The sequence below is a fragment of the Lupinus angustifolius genome, chromosome LG11 (assembly GCF_001865875.1).
Source record: "Lupinus angustifolius cultivar Tanjil chromosome LG11, LupAngTanjil_v1.0, whole genome shotgun sequence".
In the NCBI taxonomy this organism is placed as follows: Eukaryota; Viridiplantae; Streptophyta; class Magnoliopsida; order Fabales; family Fabaceae; genus Lupinus; species Lupinus angustifolius.
In genome coordinates this window covers 1,488,882-1,505,612 of record NC_032019.1, presented here as the reverse complement: position 1 = coordinate 1,505,612, position 16,731 = coordinate 1,488,882, and the positions used below count along the sequence as shown (strand labels likewise).

The 16,731-nt window shown below is 30.4% G+C and overlaps 2 protein-coding genes and 1 long non-coding RNA gene across 3 annotated transcripts; all 3 read right to left on the bottom strand.

The window, feature by feature from the left end:
• On the bottom strand, positions 824-1,299 carry LOC109359180. The gene is made up of 2 exons (XR_002109040.1): positions 1,172-1,299; positions 824-1,067 (listed from the first exon to the last, which is right to left on the bottom strand). It is a non-coding gene; the product is annotated as an uncharacterized LOC109359180 (long non-coding RNA).
• Positions 2,594-4,580, bottom strand: LOC109359178 (ethylene-responsive transcription factor ABI4-like). The gene is made up of 2 exons (XM_019603746.1): positions 3,737-4,580; positions 2,594-3,122 (listed from the first exon to the last, which is right to left on the bottom strand). Exons 1-2 carry the CDS (start codon positions 4,437-4,439, stop codon positions 2,812-2,814), a joined length of 1,014 nt encoding a protein of 337 aa, XP_019459291.1. The 5' UTR covers positions 4,440-4,580; the 3' UTR covers positions 2,594-2,811.
• LOC109360012 (LOB domain-containing protein 21-like) lies at positions 11,503-12,252 on the bottom strand. The gene has a single exon (XM_019604749.1). The coding sequence runs from the start codon at positions 12,205-12,207 to the stop codon at positions 11,665-11,667; it is 543 nt and encodes a 180-aa protein (XP_019460294.1). The 5' UTR covers positions 12,208-12,252; the 3' UTR covers positions 11,503-11,664.

Genomic DNA, 16,731 nt, shown 5'->3' with positions numbered 1-16,731 from the left:
CTGTATATTTAGATCGACAAACTTATTCATTAGTCAAACGAGTCAACTTCCATAGAAAAATAGTTAAATAAATAATTTGAAGTTGAGGGAAGTATACTTCAGCTCACTACATTCATGGATTATACAACAATTCTCATATAAAATTGACAAAATTAAGAAATTTATGTCAAACAACGCTACAAATTGGAACAACAAATTGGTCATGTGTTCACTTATGGTGTATACAATAGCACGCTGTCGCTCAATATAACAAGTAACAACGAACTAATAATGAATTGAAGAAAACATTTCATGAAATCGACACGAAACAACAAATTGGAGCTGACAAGATAAATCTCAATTGAATTGTTCAGACTTCCCTTAAGTTGAGTTGAAACTGACAACATAACTTTCATCCAATATTTTTCATGAGATAACAGATCAAGTTCGAAATACAAACAAGTTCAAAACAAACAGGTATCACCGAAATCGTTTTTTTTCATGAGAAAAAATCAACAGCATAGTTACCGAATAAACTATAAAAAAATAAGAATATTAAGATCCAAAAAATATTAAACAGGCTTTACAAGGATTACAGGTTCAGACTACATGGCCAAATAGATCAACTCATGAAAATCGTTATATATATATATATATATATATATATATATCCTGGAGACAGTTTATAAATTTCATAATTGGTCGTGAGCATTTATAATTTTAGATCTAAGATTGAAATAAGAAAATCAGATCATAATCAGATAAACAGCGCGGCCTATAAAATACGAACTTCAAATCTAACAAAGGGAATTTCATGGGACCAGTAGAAGAAATAGATAACGAGAAAACAATAATCCATTAATTCTCAGATGAATGACAATGTTTTCAGCTAATATAAGCTAAAACAAGATAAACATAAACTAAGAAAAACAATTAAAGTACTACAAATTTGTAGGTGACAGAATCGACAACAAACAACAAAAAAGTAGGGATTAATTGTAGCAAGGGAAATAAAACACACACTACTTGGATCTCTGTCTCATCTTTCGGCGCTTCCTCTTCAGCCTCCTCATACGCTTCTTCTTCCACTGCACAAAATAAACCACAGTGTACAAATCAGACTTCAACCCTATCACATAATTAAATAAAAAATGTAATAGTAAAGGAATTGCGAAATTGGTTTGATTCTTACCTTTGCTCTCATGTTGATCAGAAATCGAAACGCTTCCCCTTCTTCGTTTCAGATGTCAAAAGCCGAAGCAGATGACAAAGGCCGCTGAGAAACAAGAATGAAGAGAAAGGAAACTGCAAATAATTATAGCCAAAGTAACCCTAGCGAATAGCATAAGCAACTATTGGGCTTTTTAGCCCATTATTTGGGCTTGTATAAACAGTTATAAAATTAACAAGACCGGCCCATTAGCATAAAGTTTGAAGCACAACAATATTAGGCAAAAAAAATCAAAATTGTGTATTCGACATGAAAACTATTCTTTTTCGTACATAAGTGAGATTAGCATTATATTTTGACCAAAAAATTAATGGCATTGGGTTTAAATATTTTCCACTCATGATCTTCAACATCCATTTCTTTCAACTTGAAACTTCTTTTACCTACGTCTTACACACATATGGTAACTCCTCTTTTAGCAAAAAAAAAACATTTTTGAGTATTTGTCCCTATCAACAAGAGGTAAACTCGATTTTGCTCGGGACTTTTATAAGTTCCTTTAGATGCTTGTACTATTGTTACCACGTCTTCAACATGTGGCCCAATCTCTATGTTGCTATGCAAACTTTCGACACAAGTTGATAAATATCCCAACCATGCATGAATCCAATATAACTGTCATCCAGAATAGTGTTTGTTCATGGGGCATTATATATCTGCATAACATCAGAGGCTACAATATCCGTAAAGAAAGGAACAAATAATATGAGGTTTCTTCCTTGGTTTTTTAGATAAACTAAATGATTTTTTAGGTCTCGTTGGATTATTTCTATCTCTTTTATGTGAATTAATGAAAAGTATACATTGCTTTCAACTTGTAGCCTATACGACACTTATTTATAAAATGCGTGAAAAGTTCAAATCCAATGATACTTCCCCTCATTCCAAATTAAACTATTTTCCAGAATAATTTTCTTAGCACGACAAGATTGATATTTAAATGACTTTAAAATCATTAAAGCAGATGCTCAAAATAACTATTAACTATTCGTCCAAAAATCATTACAACGATAATTCATTAGAGTTAGGTGACACTGACACATTCATATTTTTCAGTCGTACTATATAAAGCAGATGTTCGCTAATACTTTGATGTGTATTTTTATCAAGTAAAAACAAATCACAGTCACTTTCAATTTTGTAACTAATTCCCTATATAACAGTCACTTTGTATGGTTGAACATACAAGACATTTCAGCAACCCCGAAAACCGTATCAGGACACAGTCCAATGAAAACAAAGGTTACAAGGAAATAAAATTAAACCATCACTAATTTATCAAATAATCATAATTATAGGAGCTATCATCAATCCTGCATAACAGAAAAAACTTGCCATATATAATAAGACAATAAAAGTGCTAACTAATTCGTTAATTTGAATCACTTGACTGGAGGTTTTTTTATTCATATGATTCTATCACCTCCATTTCATTATTCACTAAAACTAGTACATACAAAACTTTCAGTTTCTACCTACACGGTATTCACATTGATATGTGGTATTTCATTCAGTCAATTAAAACTAAAACTTATCAATCTATATAAAATTCGATAGAATAGAAGAAAACATTCAATGAAGCGAAAGCAAATTAAATTTCCTCAAAAATCAAAAAATAAAGGATCATTATAATCCCATAAGCTAGCTGGGTACTGGTACCCATCCTCATTTGTAAATGACCACATCGAAGGAGAACCGAGACCAACTGCACCAACAACCCCCAACGACGGATCTGGATCCTGACCCGGAGTTGCATGATCTAAAGTAATCTGGGAAGACAAACTTGAACCCACCAAAGAATTCATTTCCTCAACCACGAAGTTTTGATTCTGCATATGGTTTGACACAGGAATATGTGGAACAAATTGATGATTAAGACTATGATTTTGGTATGAGGTAGAATTGATGGAACCTGCATTACCAAAAAATATACAGTATACCATTTTCAGACTAAGTTGGTAAGAAAATGCATCTAATCCACACAGATAATGTCTCTATACAAAGTGATCAATTATGATAAAAGCTATAATACTGCATAATCTTATCTTGACTCATTAAACATGCAAGGGTGATATGGTGAATACATAACTATTAGCCCACTTCACAAACAATAATAATTTAGATTCTAGATCCGTAAAAAGATGACATGATTTCAACTATAGTCACCCTAAAATTGCTATGCAAATATAAAAAATAATTGTGTTTGGCTGAGATCCTATAACTATCTTGTGAGATAATATCCAAAAATTGAACTTAAATTTAGCATTTTTTTCAAATGTGTTGGACGTTCCATTTGCCCTGCGCCACTTTCTCCTTCATATGATTTATATAGCATTTAAATTACTCATCTTATTAGGGTCTTGAGATGGAACCTTGGAAATTATCAAACATCAGATTCGGGGCAGTTATACATTTGAAGCAGCAACAATTATTTCCGTTGCTAGTAATCCGAATAAGAAGTTTCGAATAAAATTAAACAACCTCCAAAATGTAAATATATGTAAAGTTGCAAGCAATAACCCTTACCAGCTACACCCACATCAGATTCGGGGTAGTGATATTTTTGTTGGTGTTGTAATTGTTGCTCTGATTGCTGAGGTTGATGATAGTGATTTTGACGATGTTGCACCACATTATTATCAATAGGGCACAACACCTGTGGCACAATATTATTGTTATTATTACCGCCACCGCAGGGGTGAACCCCAAAAGGCACGAAACCCGATGTAACAGCACCGTTGAACACCATAGGAACGTGAGAAGCCGAAGAGGTGAAACCAAACCCTGAAGGGCGAGGAAGTAAAGGCCTTAGGGTTTGAGTGGAAGAAGAAGAGCCACGAGAAGAGGAAGATTGAGAAGACGTGGAAGAAGGTTGAAGGTTGAGCTGTGCCCTAGAACCATAGAGAACAATGGCGGCACGGTCATAGGCTCTGGCGGCATCTTCGGCGGTGGTGAAGGTGCCAAGCCACTTCCGGGAACGCTTACGTGGCTCACGTATCTCAGCTACCCACTTACCCCAACTTCGTTGCCTCACACCACGGTATCGAAATTTGTTGTTATCAGGGCCACCTTTACCTTTGCATTTTCGGTTAGTGCTAGTATTATTAGCGGTGGTGGTCTTGCTGCTAGAACTGTTACTGTTGGCAGTGTTAGTTGTTTCACAAGGAGTGGTGATAGCAACGGTGGTGGCGGTGGGTTTGGTTTCTTGGGGTGGGTGATGAGGTTCCATTGGTTGGGTTCACAAGATGGAGACTATGCTTGGCTATAGCTGCTACCTCGTTCAGTGTTGATTCCGCATTTGATTAGTCCAAAGAGAGGGCTCTGATCAAAGTGGTTTAAGTGTCATGTTTGTCAATGGTGGAATAGGGCGGTGCTTTAGAAAATATTTCGAATTTTTATTTGTTTAAAATTACAGAAATTAATGGATTGATGTGCATTGAAGAAACAGTGTGCACGTTGGTTTGGGAAATTGAAATCTTTAATTGCCTTTCTTCATTTTTCTTCTTTCTTATCCTTATTGCTTAGTTTTTCTGTCCAGAATAGTGGTGTTTGTTTGGGATAATAAAGTCACGTTTACCATAATGTTAATAAACATTATCGACTGGAAGAAATAATAATGTCTAGTCAATGTTGACAACAATATGTTTTATAAAATATAAAATTATGACATTTTTAATTTTTTTTCACATTTACTTTACATTTTTTATTTATTGCCTTTATGATTAGGAAAAACGATCCCTTGGTAACTATAGTACCACACACTATTATCTTCATTCAAATTTATCGGTTAAGGTTTTACTAGTAATACAATAAAGACCCATAAATTATCCCCAAACATTGCCTCTAATCATAATTCAGTTCAATCAAAATACGACACATTAAAAAAGAAAGAATAAGAAACATATATATTGATTTTTATTACCATGAAAATCTTATTAGAATAAAATAGAGTTTAGAATATGAAAACATGTGATTTTCACTCGTAATAAAACTACCTGAATCTTAAAATTGATATATTTTATATTAATAGACTATATTGAATTATTTTAAGATCAACTTTATATTTTGGAATGCTTAAGCATCTTAAAACAGTGGTTAATAAAACGAATAAAACTAATTACCAATTTCATTGTTTTCTTTAAAACATCTTCAATAGTGTGCTTTAGAGGAGTTAATATAGGGATATATTTTTGTACTGTGCATGCTTATCTCTCCAATAAAAAGTAACGTAAAAAGATAAATCGCAATATTAAGCATGTGATCATAAAACTTAGCCTACAATCTAAAGTCAGAATATTGGTGAAGGATCAAACGTTGATGTGTCATACTGTGCAATCACCTATAAGATTACTATTTTTATATGGCATTTGAGTAGAAGTTTTTCATTTTTCGGGTGTTTTGGCTTGAATACGTCTTCCTTTTCTTTATTCTTCTATCCTGCTAGCTCCATGTGCTCTGTATTTTGTTTTGACTAATTTTTCTTACTCAATTTTTTTTATAATACAAAGAGTATTATTTTATCTTCTTGACAAAGAAGAAATTTATTTTGAAGTTCTTAGTTGTTCTTTTAAACAAATATTGTTTACATAAATTGAGATCTAGTAGAGTTTTATATCACTAATTTATATTATGTATCTCTTTACCGATGCAACTAACAATTCAAATATTTTTATTTGCCGATTTTTGACTCCTCATAAATACATGTAGATAGATAATAAACTATATTTACTAGAAATCTATTTAATAAGTTATTTTTAATGAAAATGTTTCACTTTAAATTAACAATAATGTTAGCAAAATTGATAATATATAAATAAGAATGTCTGTGGTGGAAAGGAAATTATTTGGGGAGTACAGGTAATGTTAGACTTGTTTTAATCATGTCATATCTATATTCTTTTGATTTCCGTGTTAACCTAATTAAAATGAGAAAAATATATATATTAATAGTATATGAGTTTTATAAGTATTAATGCATCATTTGTCGTTCATGTTTTATAATAGTTAACTCTTTAAAAAATAGTACAAATGAATTGTATATGATGTAATGACTATGTATAAATCTTTACATAAATGATACATAGATATTACACTTTTTAAAAATTTAACATTTAATTATGACTTATAAATTTATTAAGAGTATATTGATTATATTCTATTAAATATATTTATCTGCCACAAATAATTAAATTAAATTTTATTCTTTAAATTGCACATATAATAATTTTAATTATATCAAAATCACATAATATAAATAAGTAGATATTTTAGATACCATAAAACATAATGTGTTACTAAGCTTTTTTGTCTGACCATGCTTACTCGAAACGCCTAACTTGTTTGTATTAGTGTTGGAGTGAAAGGAGGCAGTATGGGGATTAGATTTATGTCAACATCAAATGTCGAGATTATAAAACCCAATTAATCCATCACGTCTCTCTCAACACCTCTTAATCTTATCGACTGCCCCATGTTTTAGGAGAAGGAAGCGTAACAAAATAACATTTTGATATTTTTTTGTTTATCATGAAATCATATTTTTATTATTGGAAATATGAGGAAATCATTTACCTCTCCCTCGATTAATAGAGATTTGTTTCATATTTTATTGTTCTCTCCGCGAATAAATAACTTTTAATCCTAATTATTTATATATGATTTATCACTTATATTTATTATTATCAGGATTTTTATATAAAAATTGTTCTAACTTAGCTTACTTAATTCAGTTAATTGCATGAGTTTGACGCTGAATTATAGATAACTCCAAAAACACGTGGTTACCATGTGTATCTAAATCTAAATATCTAATGTAAAAACCACGTGGTTACCATGGTATCTAAATCTAAATATCTCATGTAAACCACGAGTCAGCAGCCCATTAATTTGCTTGGTCATCTAATTTGTAATGGTTTGATTTTTGAGTGGGAATCTGCTGTCATCATTCATTCCATATTGAATCGAAAAATAATATTTAAAAGTTATAAAAATAAAATCTATTATTTTTATATAATTCATTATAATTTTATTGGCCAAGAATAAAAAGACACTATCATTTTGGGACAAATGATATGTATTCTTGACTTTTTATACTTGCTTGTTTCAATTCAATTTATGGTGATATTTCATATAGGAATTCAACCGATCATGAATAATTTGATTTCGTTCAACACATGTTTTTTTATTTATAAAAATCTCGTTCTATTATACTATTTAGAGTTAATTATACTGACACTACCTAAGTTTTAGTGAAATTATATAAATCATTTATTACTTTTTTATGTCTGCACAAATCTCCTCTGGTTTTTATATTCTCATTATACTGATCACTCCTGCATGAGAAATAAGTGTAATTTTTTAAACAAAAAATATGATAAATGCAATTAAATTAAATAAAACATAGTACATTAATACATTGCGAAGAAAAATTCAAATAATATACAAATCAATGTATGTTTATTATTTTTTGTTATATTAAATATATCGGTTTTTAAGTATATTAAAACATCATTTTTAATAATTTTTTGTTGTATGACAAAATAAAAATATATTAAAAGTTATCTTTTTTTTATATTTCTTGAATGCTAGAGGATACATTAAGCACGCGCTTATATAAAACTAAGAAATTCAACATAAAGGTTTCGAGCAATTTTTGTTACCCATAAATGTTGCCATATTTTTTGGCGCACTAGTGGGCTGAGGCCCTAAAATAAATAAAAAAACAAGGCCAGACTATTAAAAAAAAATATGTTTAATTCATTTTTATTGGTGGGAAACAAGGAGAAGGTTGAGCAGGGGTAGGGGTAGTCGTTCAACTAAAATCCAAAATCACACGTCCTTATTTATGTCCATTTTGTATTCTCATTCAATTAGAAAATGTCATTATAAAAAAAAATTTGATATTATTTTATAAAATTGTCATTTCACAATGCACAGAATAATTATTACACAAATGATCCAACCAATCTAATTCACATTATTGACGCTATATTAATGAGAGGTGGAAGCAGGAGCAGATGATGGAGTTGGAGAGAATGGAATTAACTAAGGAGCTTGAATTTCAGCATATGTCTAGTTTTCGTTAGACTTTTTCATCCTTTGTTCTCATGTATGATTAGTCATGCTTTAGAAACTTTACACTAATGGTTTGTCATATTTGGTTCCATGGTGAAAATAACAAAGTGGCATTGCATTTTAAAATCTCAAATATGAGAAAGGTTGACTTGGTTTTACTTTCTATATGAGCTTTAGAAACTGTCATCTACTTAAAGGTTCTTGCATTTTGAAGCTTAGTTCATTTGTGTGCTTCATCACTCCTACGAAAAGAGTTTCATTTTTTATTTGGCAGCAAATAGTAGTAACCTTTCTCTCTTTTACATATCTGTTTCGTGCTCTTGTCTATGGTGAATGTGTGCCACGGAGTTAGTGTTACTTTCATTTATCATATCCATGAATGTTTGGTCACTTGGTGTGATATTTTCATCTCAAATGTGTTTTCAAAGCTAATCCCTGTAAGAAATACAGCTCCAGAACAAGTAGCTTTGGTGGGGGAAGGTGGATTGCTGAACAGCTCCATGAAAACCAAACTTATATTGAACTCTACAAAGATTTTCTTTACGAGAGTCATAAAGTGGTCTCATGGTTAAGATAAAGAGTTTAAAATATTAACTGAAAGAGATTATGAGTTAAAATCTTACTCACAACAAAATACACAACATTTGCCTTTATAAACCAAATGGTCTCCAAAAGTTTTCTTTCAGAAAATTCAAATTGTTTTTTACACTAACATGTCACTGCAAAGCGGAAAATGGACGTATATGGTCTAATTAGTAAGAGTTCAAACATCTTTTGTATGCATCAAATCATGTTAGCTAGTGATATGATTTATAATGTATGATATTAAATTCCATTGGATCTTATCTATCACTCAAATGTTTAAAAGGTAATACTTGTTTGAAGGATAATATACACGAGTTAAATTTTATTTATTTATTTTTTATTCAAAAATAATATGAAATCATGACCGTTGAAAATATTTTTTTGTCATATGTCATCATCATATCCAGCACTAAACTCTCAAGCACTGGAGAGGATCCCTTTCCAATATACACCTTCGTAAATAATTAGATCTTTACTCATCCAAGAAGTCAGAGGGGCAACTGCCCCCTGAATTTTAAAAAAGAAATTAATATTGTTTTTGGTAAATTGTTTTAATATATTTACTTTACATAATTTATTAAAATATTTATTTTACCCTATGAGTGTTTAAATTAAAACTCAATTTATCAATTTGGACTACATGCATGATTCACAAATAATTTAATTATTCTATTTATGTTGTAATATAAAGTCATACAACATTGTAGGCATGTAGTAATAGTAAAAAAATTGTCATTGCACCTTTAAGAGTGTGTTTTTGAATGTGTTTTTATTACCAAATTTTTTGTTAAATGATTTTCCTTTATCACTCATGAATTCATATAGTGATTGTAAGTTATTTTCACAATACTTTCTTGATGTAATATTCTTATTTCTTCAATTGATAATTATTTAATATTGCAGTATCGTTACTCTATATTGGGTACAGTTATAGACATTAATGATATATTCTGAATTTTTATTATACTATATACTGATTCAATCATTAATCAATATGAATTTCTTATTGGTAATGTGGCTATTAATATGGAAAAATGAAATAACTAAAACTTTTACACATGATTCAATAATCGATGAGTTTAAGTCCTTAAAAGTTTAAAAAGTTACATTTTAAATGAATGTATATTTTTCTTTAATATCTTTAGTTGCAAATTAATGTAATTTATAATTAATAGCAAATATTTATTTCAGTTTCTCATATTTTTTGACTTTATTAGTCTGGTTGTTAAAAAATTAGAAACCTAAAATAGTCCCCTAAAATTTCAAATGTAAGTCAAATTAGTCAATTTTATGGTCAAATTAGTTTCTATTTGTTGTAAAACATGCTAAAATGACAAATTTGACATACATTTGAAATTTTTATAACGAATTTGGATTCTTAGTTTTTTGAGGGACTAAGCTGGTATGGTTAAAAAACATTACGTCACTAAAATGAGTATTTACTCTCGAACTAATATGTTCTTTAAAACTTTGAAATAATCATATATATATATATATGTTTATTTTTTATTATTGATCAAATAATTTTAAAAATAAATTATAATTAAATATTATTGTCTCGTCTAAACTTTAGAGTAATATCCACTACGGCAAGTAATTTGTAAAAAAGAGTAAAGGTTCATACAGAGATATCTATTATGCCTCTGAAATTTTAGAATTTTTTAATGAAACACTCGATTGACAAGACAAGTTCCAGTTTAGTTTGTTGTGTGTCTGACACAAGCGGGGATGCAATCATGCAAGAGGTGATTTTCATGTTGCTTGAATGGTAGATGATTATTTTCATTCTCTTATTTGTATTCAATAGCATTGACTCCCAATTATATTTTTTTACATGCCATCAGTATAATTTTTATATATTACTGTATTTAATACCACTTACTTTAAAAGTTGAAGTAGGGGTATCCCTAGCAGTATCAAATATAGTAAAACAAAACAAGAAATATTTATATCTGGGGCGTGGCTTGTCGGGATTGACATGTGCAATACTGCAAAGTGCAAAGAAACTGTTCAAACTAATTGGTCTTGGCACTGGTCTTTGGATTCCCATTACTGGTCATTGGTGGGGTTCATTACTCAGTTAAAACCAAAATGGGTGCTCCATGTTCCAATAAAACAGTACTGTTAGACCCACGGATCAAAGACTATGAAGAACCAACTAGCTATTGTTGCTTTCTTTGTACTCAATGGTGGTGGAGTCAAGGCTAGAAAGTGATCTGAATTCACAATTGAAGACTTTCCTTTTTTTTGCCATGGTCCTCCTATCTTTACTAACTAAACAAAAGTGATCAGAGATCATTTGAATTTAGAGAAAAAAAGACTGATCAGAACATGTATTTAAGAGCAGAATTTCATGGTCACTTTGCCAAAATAGGCAAGCTAGAGAAGCAACCATGGAGATAATACCATTACGATTGCAACTGTGAAACTATATTTACCATATTTTCTCAACAACACCCTAAATCGACCACGTACCAGTCATGGTACTTAATAGTGTAAACAAGTCCTTGGTTATAAGGTTATATATCATGGACAACTTCTGACAAATATAACTATGAGTGAAACAAAAAAAGGCCAAGAATCATCATTTTTCATTAGTACCTAGCTCCTATAATAGTATACGAATTATGAAATGAATAGTTTTCAAACACAGACCAATTCATACATGGAGATGTTATTTATTAGCATATATACAACAAGTCCAAGCTTTTTATCGATCATATTCATAACAATTACAATCAAATGGAGAGAAAAGAGTGGGTGAGGTAGGGATGGGAAAGATCATAACAATGAAATTAAAATATATATGGAATTTGAACGAAATCATCCACTGTTATTTCATGTCGGCTGAATGAAGGGGTTGGAGATGAAGAACTATGGCAAAAGCTGTCATTGAAATCAGTGCAAGTGTAGAATTCAGGAAAGGGTGGCAAACTAACATGGTTATTATAGAAATCAGGTGCAGTTGTAGTAGCTGCAGCAGCATAACGAGCAAGACGATCCTTAGCAATAGCAAGGTCATGTTGAAGCTCCATCATCTTCCTTTGCAATAAAGCTATGGCACCAATGACTCCATAAACAGGGTCCTTAAGCCTTGCTTCTGCTTCATAAGCAAGTGAATTCACAGTATCCTCTCTCTGCTCTTCTGGCACTTCAATAAGGATCTTGCTCACATTGCTGGCTCCAAATACTTTGTGCACCTTTGCGAATTTCTTGCACTCATCAGAGCGAAAGTAAGGTGCAAATATACAAGTTGGTGTGCATCTTCTCTTCAAGAACTTGCAGGCTGCACAAGAAGAGGTTGAACGAGGTTCATATCCCCTCATCATGGTTTTCATTCACATCCACTTTTTTCCTATCTTGCTTTATTATTCTCAATATAGAATAATGTATGGTTATCTCTATAGGTATTTTGGTGTATCGTTATTTAAGGGCAACCACATTTCCTGCCCATTAGCTTTAGGTAAAGGTCCCGGTTAGAATCTTGCATTTGCATGGGCCATTGCTGTCTTTTTACATTCAATCTTAACTATTAATTCCTTAAATCGAAAGGACTAAATGAGTGAAACTTAAAAATCATTTAAGACTTTTTTTCTCTCATCACTTATTTTAGTCACCTTAGATTGAAAAAAATCAATAGTTAAAATTACAAATGTAACTTAATTTAATTGTAAACAAATTCCTTCTATATATATTTAGGTACGTATTATCTACAAAATTTAGATAGTCTCCAAAAACATACACCTGCATTTATTACATCTTAAGAGGGGAAGGTCACTCTTAAGATTTACTTGGGTTATTTATGTGTAAGGAGGCATTTTATCCCAAACCATTTTTATAAATAAAAAATTATAGATCAAGAGCACAAAGTCATCCATATATAAGATTGGACATATCCAAGAATTAGGCATAGCAAATTATGGCAAATTTAATACACTATTGATTATCTCTGACAAACCATTTTAGAAACATCCTACAATCTATTCATACAAATCCTCATAATACTAAGTATGTTTAGTGTAATTGAAAAGGTGGATACAACCACGTGTTAAGAATATGATAAAACAATTCAACATTGTTATTCACTAATATTAGGATGATTTATAAAAGTAAATTATAGGTATTTTAAACTAGTTCTAAGACAAAAGATTATATTCATCTCATTTAAATTGGTCGAGCTATCCTTAATAGTCCAATGTCGAACAAGAAATCACATGAACTTTGTAGTCATCCTCACAACATGTGCCTCTTATGACTTTTAATTACACTCCATCACCATTATCACTCATGATGACTACTAACTAAGTCATAATGGTCAACTATGCTCATACCTTATATATTGAGCAAGGCCTAAGGTATGAAATCTCCTAATTATTTTTGCATGTGTCTTGAGAGAATGAATTATTGTATGGTTGATCGATATATCCAAACTACCAATATAAAAAAAGCATATAATTTTGACTATAAGTTTAATATTAATGGTATGTACCCCAGGTCATCTTGGACCAGTAAACCATTTCTCCCTTCCTAGACTCTAATGGCATATGTCTAACAAAATCTTATGATTTTAACTAAAGCTATATTATTGATGGTATTTGTCCGAGATTATCTTGGACCACTAAATCATTTTTCTCTTCCGAAAACTCAAACTTAAACTGAAACATGAGTCTAACATTTTTAAGAATATCAACTTTAAGATTAAAGATAGGAAAGTTATTAATGTATTAAAATATTGGGAGTTTAAAAACATCACTTTTGGATGAAAAAGCAGTTCATTTAAATACCAGTGCGAAAGTAGGTCCAAATAATTGATTATTGTTGACAATAGGTCGAGTCAGACATGATAGTTCATAAATAAAGATGGGATATTTTGATTGATTTGTGAAAGAATTTTTCTTAGTAAAAGAAAAATTATCCCTTCGCATAGAAACTAGAGAGGTATGGTCACACGAGCCAATTGTATGAAATTGAGTATTCCAAGTGAAGTACGGAATCTTCAGTAAAACATAGTGGAGCCAGAAATAAAGCTATCGGGTGTTGCTCTGTGTTTTCTATTATTAGATATTTTGTTTTCTCGTGGCTGTTACTTTTGAAATTAAGGTGAATGTAATGGAAACAAAATGAGTATCCCAAGTTTAACCTCGTTTAATTAATGGAGACATGTAATCTTTATCTACCCTAGATATGTATAAAACATAATAACCTAAAATGAGATAAAAGTTAGATTGTAGGTTGAAAAAGTTATTCTTTTTTACTATCCTGTTCTCAACACTATTTAATACTTTGTAGTTTCTAATTTATATTCTAGTTAAAAGCTTATAAATACTAGCGTGTTGACATGCACTGTCGTGTCTGTCAACCTGTTTTTCTATCGTTTGTAACGTATAGTTTGTATTTTATAAATTCAAATATAATTTTTTGCGCTAAATTTACGGTTGAATTTATTCAATTGGTTTAATATTCAATTTTTTAAATACACTTTTAAAATAATAAGATAATAATGATAAAATAAGAAAATAATATTATATGGTTTTTTGGTAGAAATAAAAAGATATTGAAGGCAAAATAGGAAAACGCAAATTACACCATGATGAGGTGGTTATTTTGCGTTTTCCCTTTATTAATAGTATAGATATAAAAAATCATTTATCTAATGTTATTAGGTAAAAACTACATTGGAAATTAGTTAAGTGACTGAGAAAATCATTTCATATTATATTTATTAGTTTTTAGTTTAAATATTTATTGATTAATTAGTTAACCGATTCATTATTTAATAAATAGTATTTTAATTATTTAATACTTACTATTGTCATCTTTTATGTTAGCCGGGAATATACATATGTATAGTAAATATATTTTAAATGGGTTGTGTAATAATTTAATACAAGAGTAAAAGACCATGAATTGTGAGGTCGAAAGGGATTGGTATTTTGTTATCAAGGTGCATATAAAAGAACAATCTAAAACTATTTAGTTATTTATAGCTTCATCTTTGACATCTATTATTTTTTTGCACAATCTTATTAACCAGCTATTATACATATTAGAGAAAACCAACGAGAAACTTGATTTGGTGTGGAAATTGGGGTTGGGCAAAATAGAGAGTGGAAAGCGATGGAAGATGATAATGCCAATGTTACCCAACTTCAATGATCTTAGAGGAATTGAGATCTTAGAACCACTTATTTTAATGTGCGTCGTTTTCCCATAATACAAATAACTTACATGAATCTGGTGTGGCCCTTTCAATCTTAATCCAACGGTGGGCGAAAGACACACGCACGAGTAGATCACGGAGGTGCAGATATTAGGTTCCGCAAAATGGGCCGGCCCATTGATGATTGGTGATCAGAAAGAGTCCCACTTTCATATTATATATTTATTATTTTTCTTTCTTTTGGAGGGGGAATGGATTAAATCTTTGAAATTTGGATGTGGATACCTAACAAATACATGAATATAATGGTTGTTCTTATGCTTGTTTTTAATGGAAAAAGAACATTCTTATTCTGTTCTTCACTGTGTCGTTCTTATTTCTTTATATTTGTTCTTAAATAAGAACAATTTTTAGTTGTTCTTAGCCAATGAAATTGAGGAGAGTGGTAGATGTTGTGTGAAAAATGTAGATGTTGTGAGACTCTAATAAGAAAAGAATGATGTTTGTCACTGTGTGAAAAAAGTAGATGTTGTTCTTATTGTATGAGAAGTTGTAATAAATTATAAAATAATGTGTGAGACCCAAATAAGAATGAAAATTTTGTTTGTGGCTGTGGATGCTCTAAGAGCAATATTGTTCTTAAGGTTTCTTAACGGAATAAGAACATTCTTACTTTGTTGTTTACTGTGTCACTCTTATTTCCTGAATTTCCTGACTTTTGTTCTTAAATAAGAACAATTCTTGGTTGTTCTTAACCATAAGAAAGTGAGGAGAGAGATAAATATTGTGGGAAAATGTAATGTTGTGGGACCAAAACAAGAATAAGAATGAAGTTTACCATTGTGAGGAGGAAAAAAAAAATAGATGTTATTCTTATTTCATGAGAAATTGTAATAAAATTATAAAATAACATGTGAGACACAAATAAGAATGAAAATGTTGTTCTTCATTAAAATGCTCTAGGTTAGTAATGGAGCTTGACTTGGTCAAAGACAAGTTAGTGGTTATGCACACAGTACCTTCCTCTCTCTTACTATATCCATCCAATTCCTTTTATAGTACCATTAATTTCAAGATAAGCTGGTTAATTCTTACATTTATTTCTTAATAGTTATATGTATTTTAAGATAATCATTATTATTATGGATTCATTTTAATTCTCTTTCCACTAATTCTCATTTTACTCAAAATTTTAAAAAGAATAAAAAACCATAACAAAAAATTTAAAAGTATCTGATAAAAATGATTGGGTGAAGAATTATTTTGAGCTTTTGGAATCATACTACCTTTTCTTTAAAGAGCAAAGAAGTTGGTAGGAGAAGGAGTATAGACATCTTTATGTTCAATCAGTCAGGGGGAAACTTAGAAGCTAGATCTGAGTCTAATTACTGTTTAGTGATGGAAACTTGATAAAGCATGAATTGTCCTCTTTCATATCTCAATCTCTCTCTCTCATAACTTATATAACGTTGCTTGTTATTTAAGTAAAGAAAATATTTGCTTTTTCATATCCCATTTCATTCAGGAAGTATTTGGACTGTAATAATTTGGTTACCCATTTTGATAAGTCTATAACATTCTAATAGATTGCACTATTGCTGCAATAATTTGCAACTAAAATGTGTCTTTACCTTTATTTTTTGTTCCATTTTTTCATGTACCTTTTTTAAGAGTCTTTAAAATATAAGGGTGAAAAATGGGG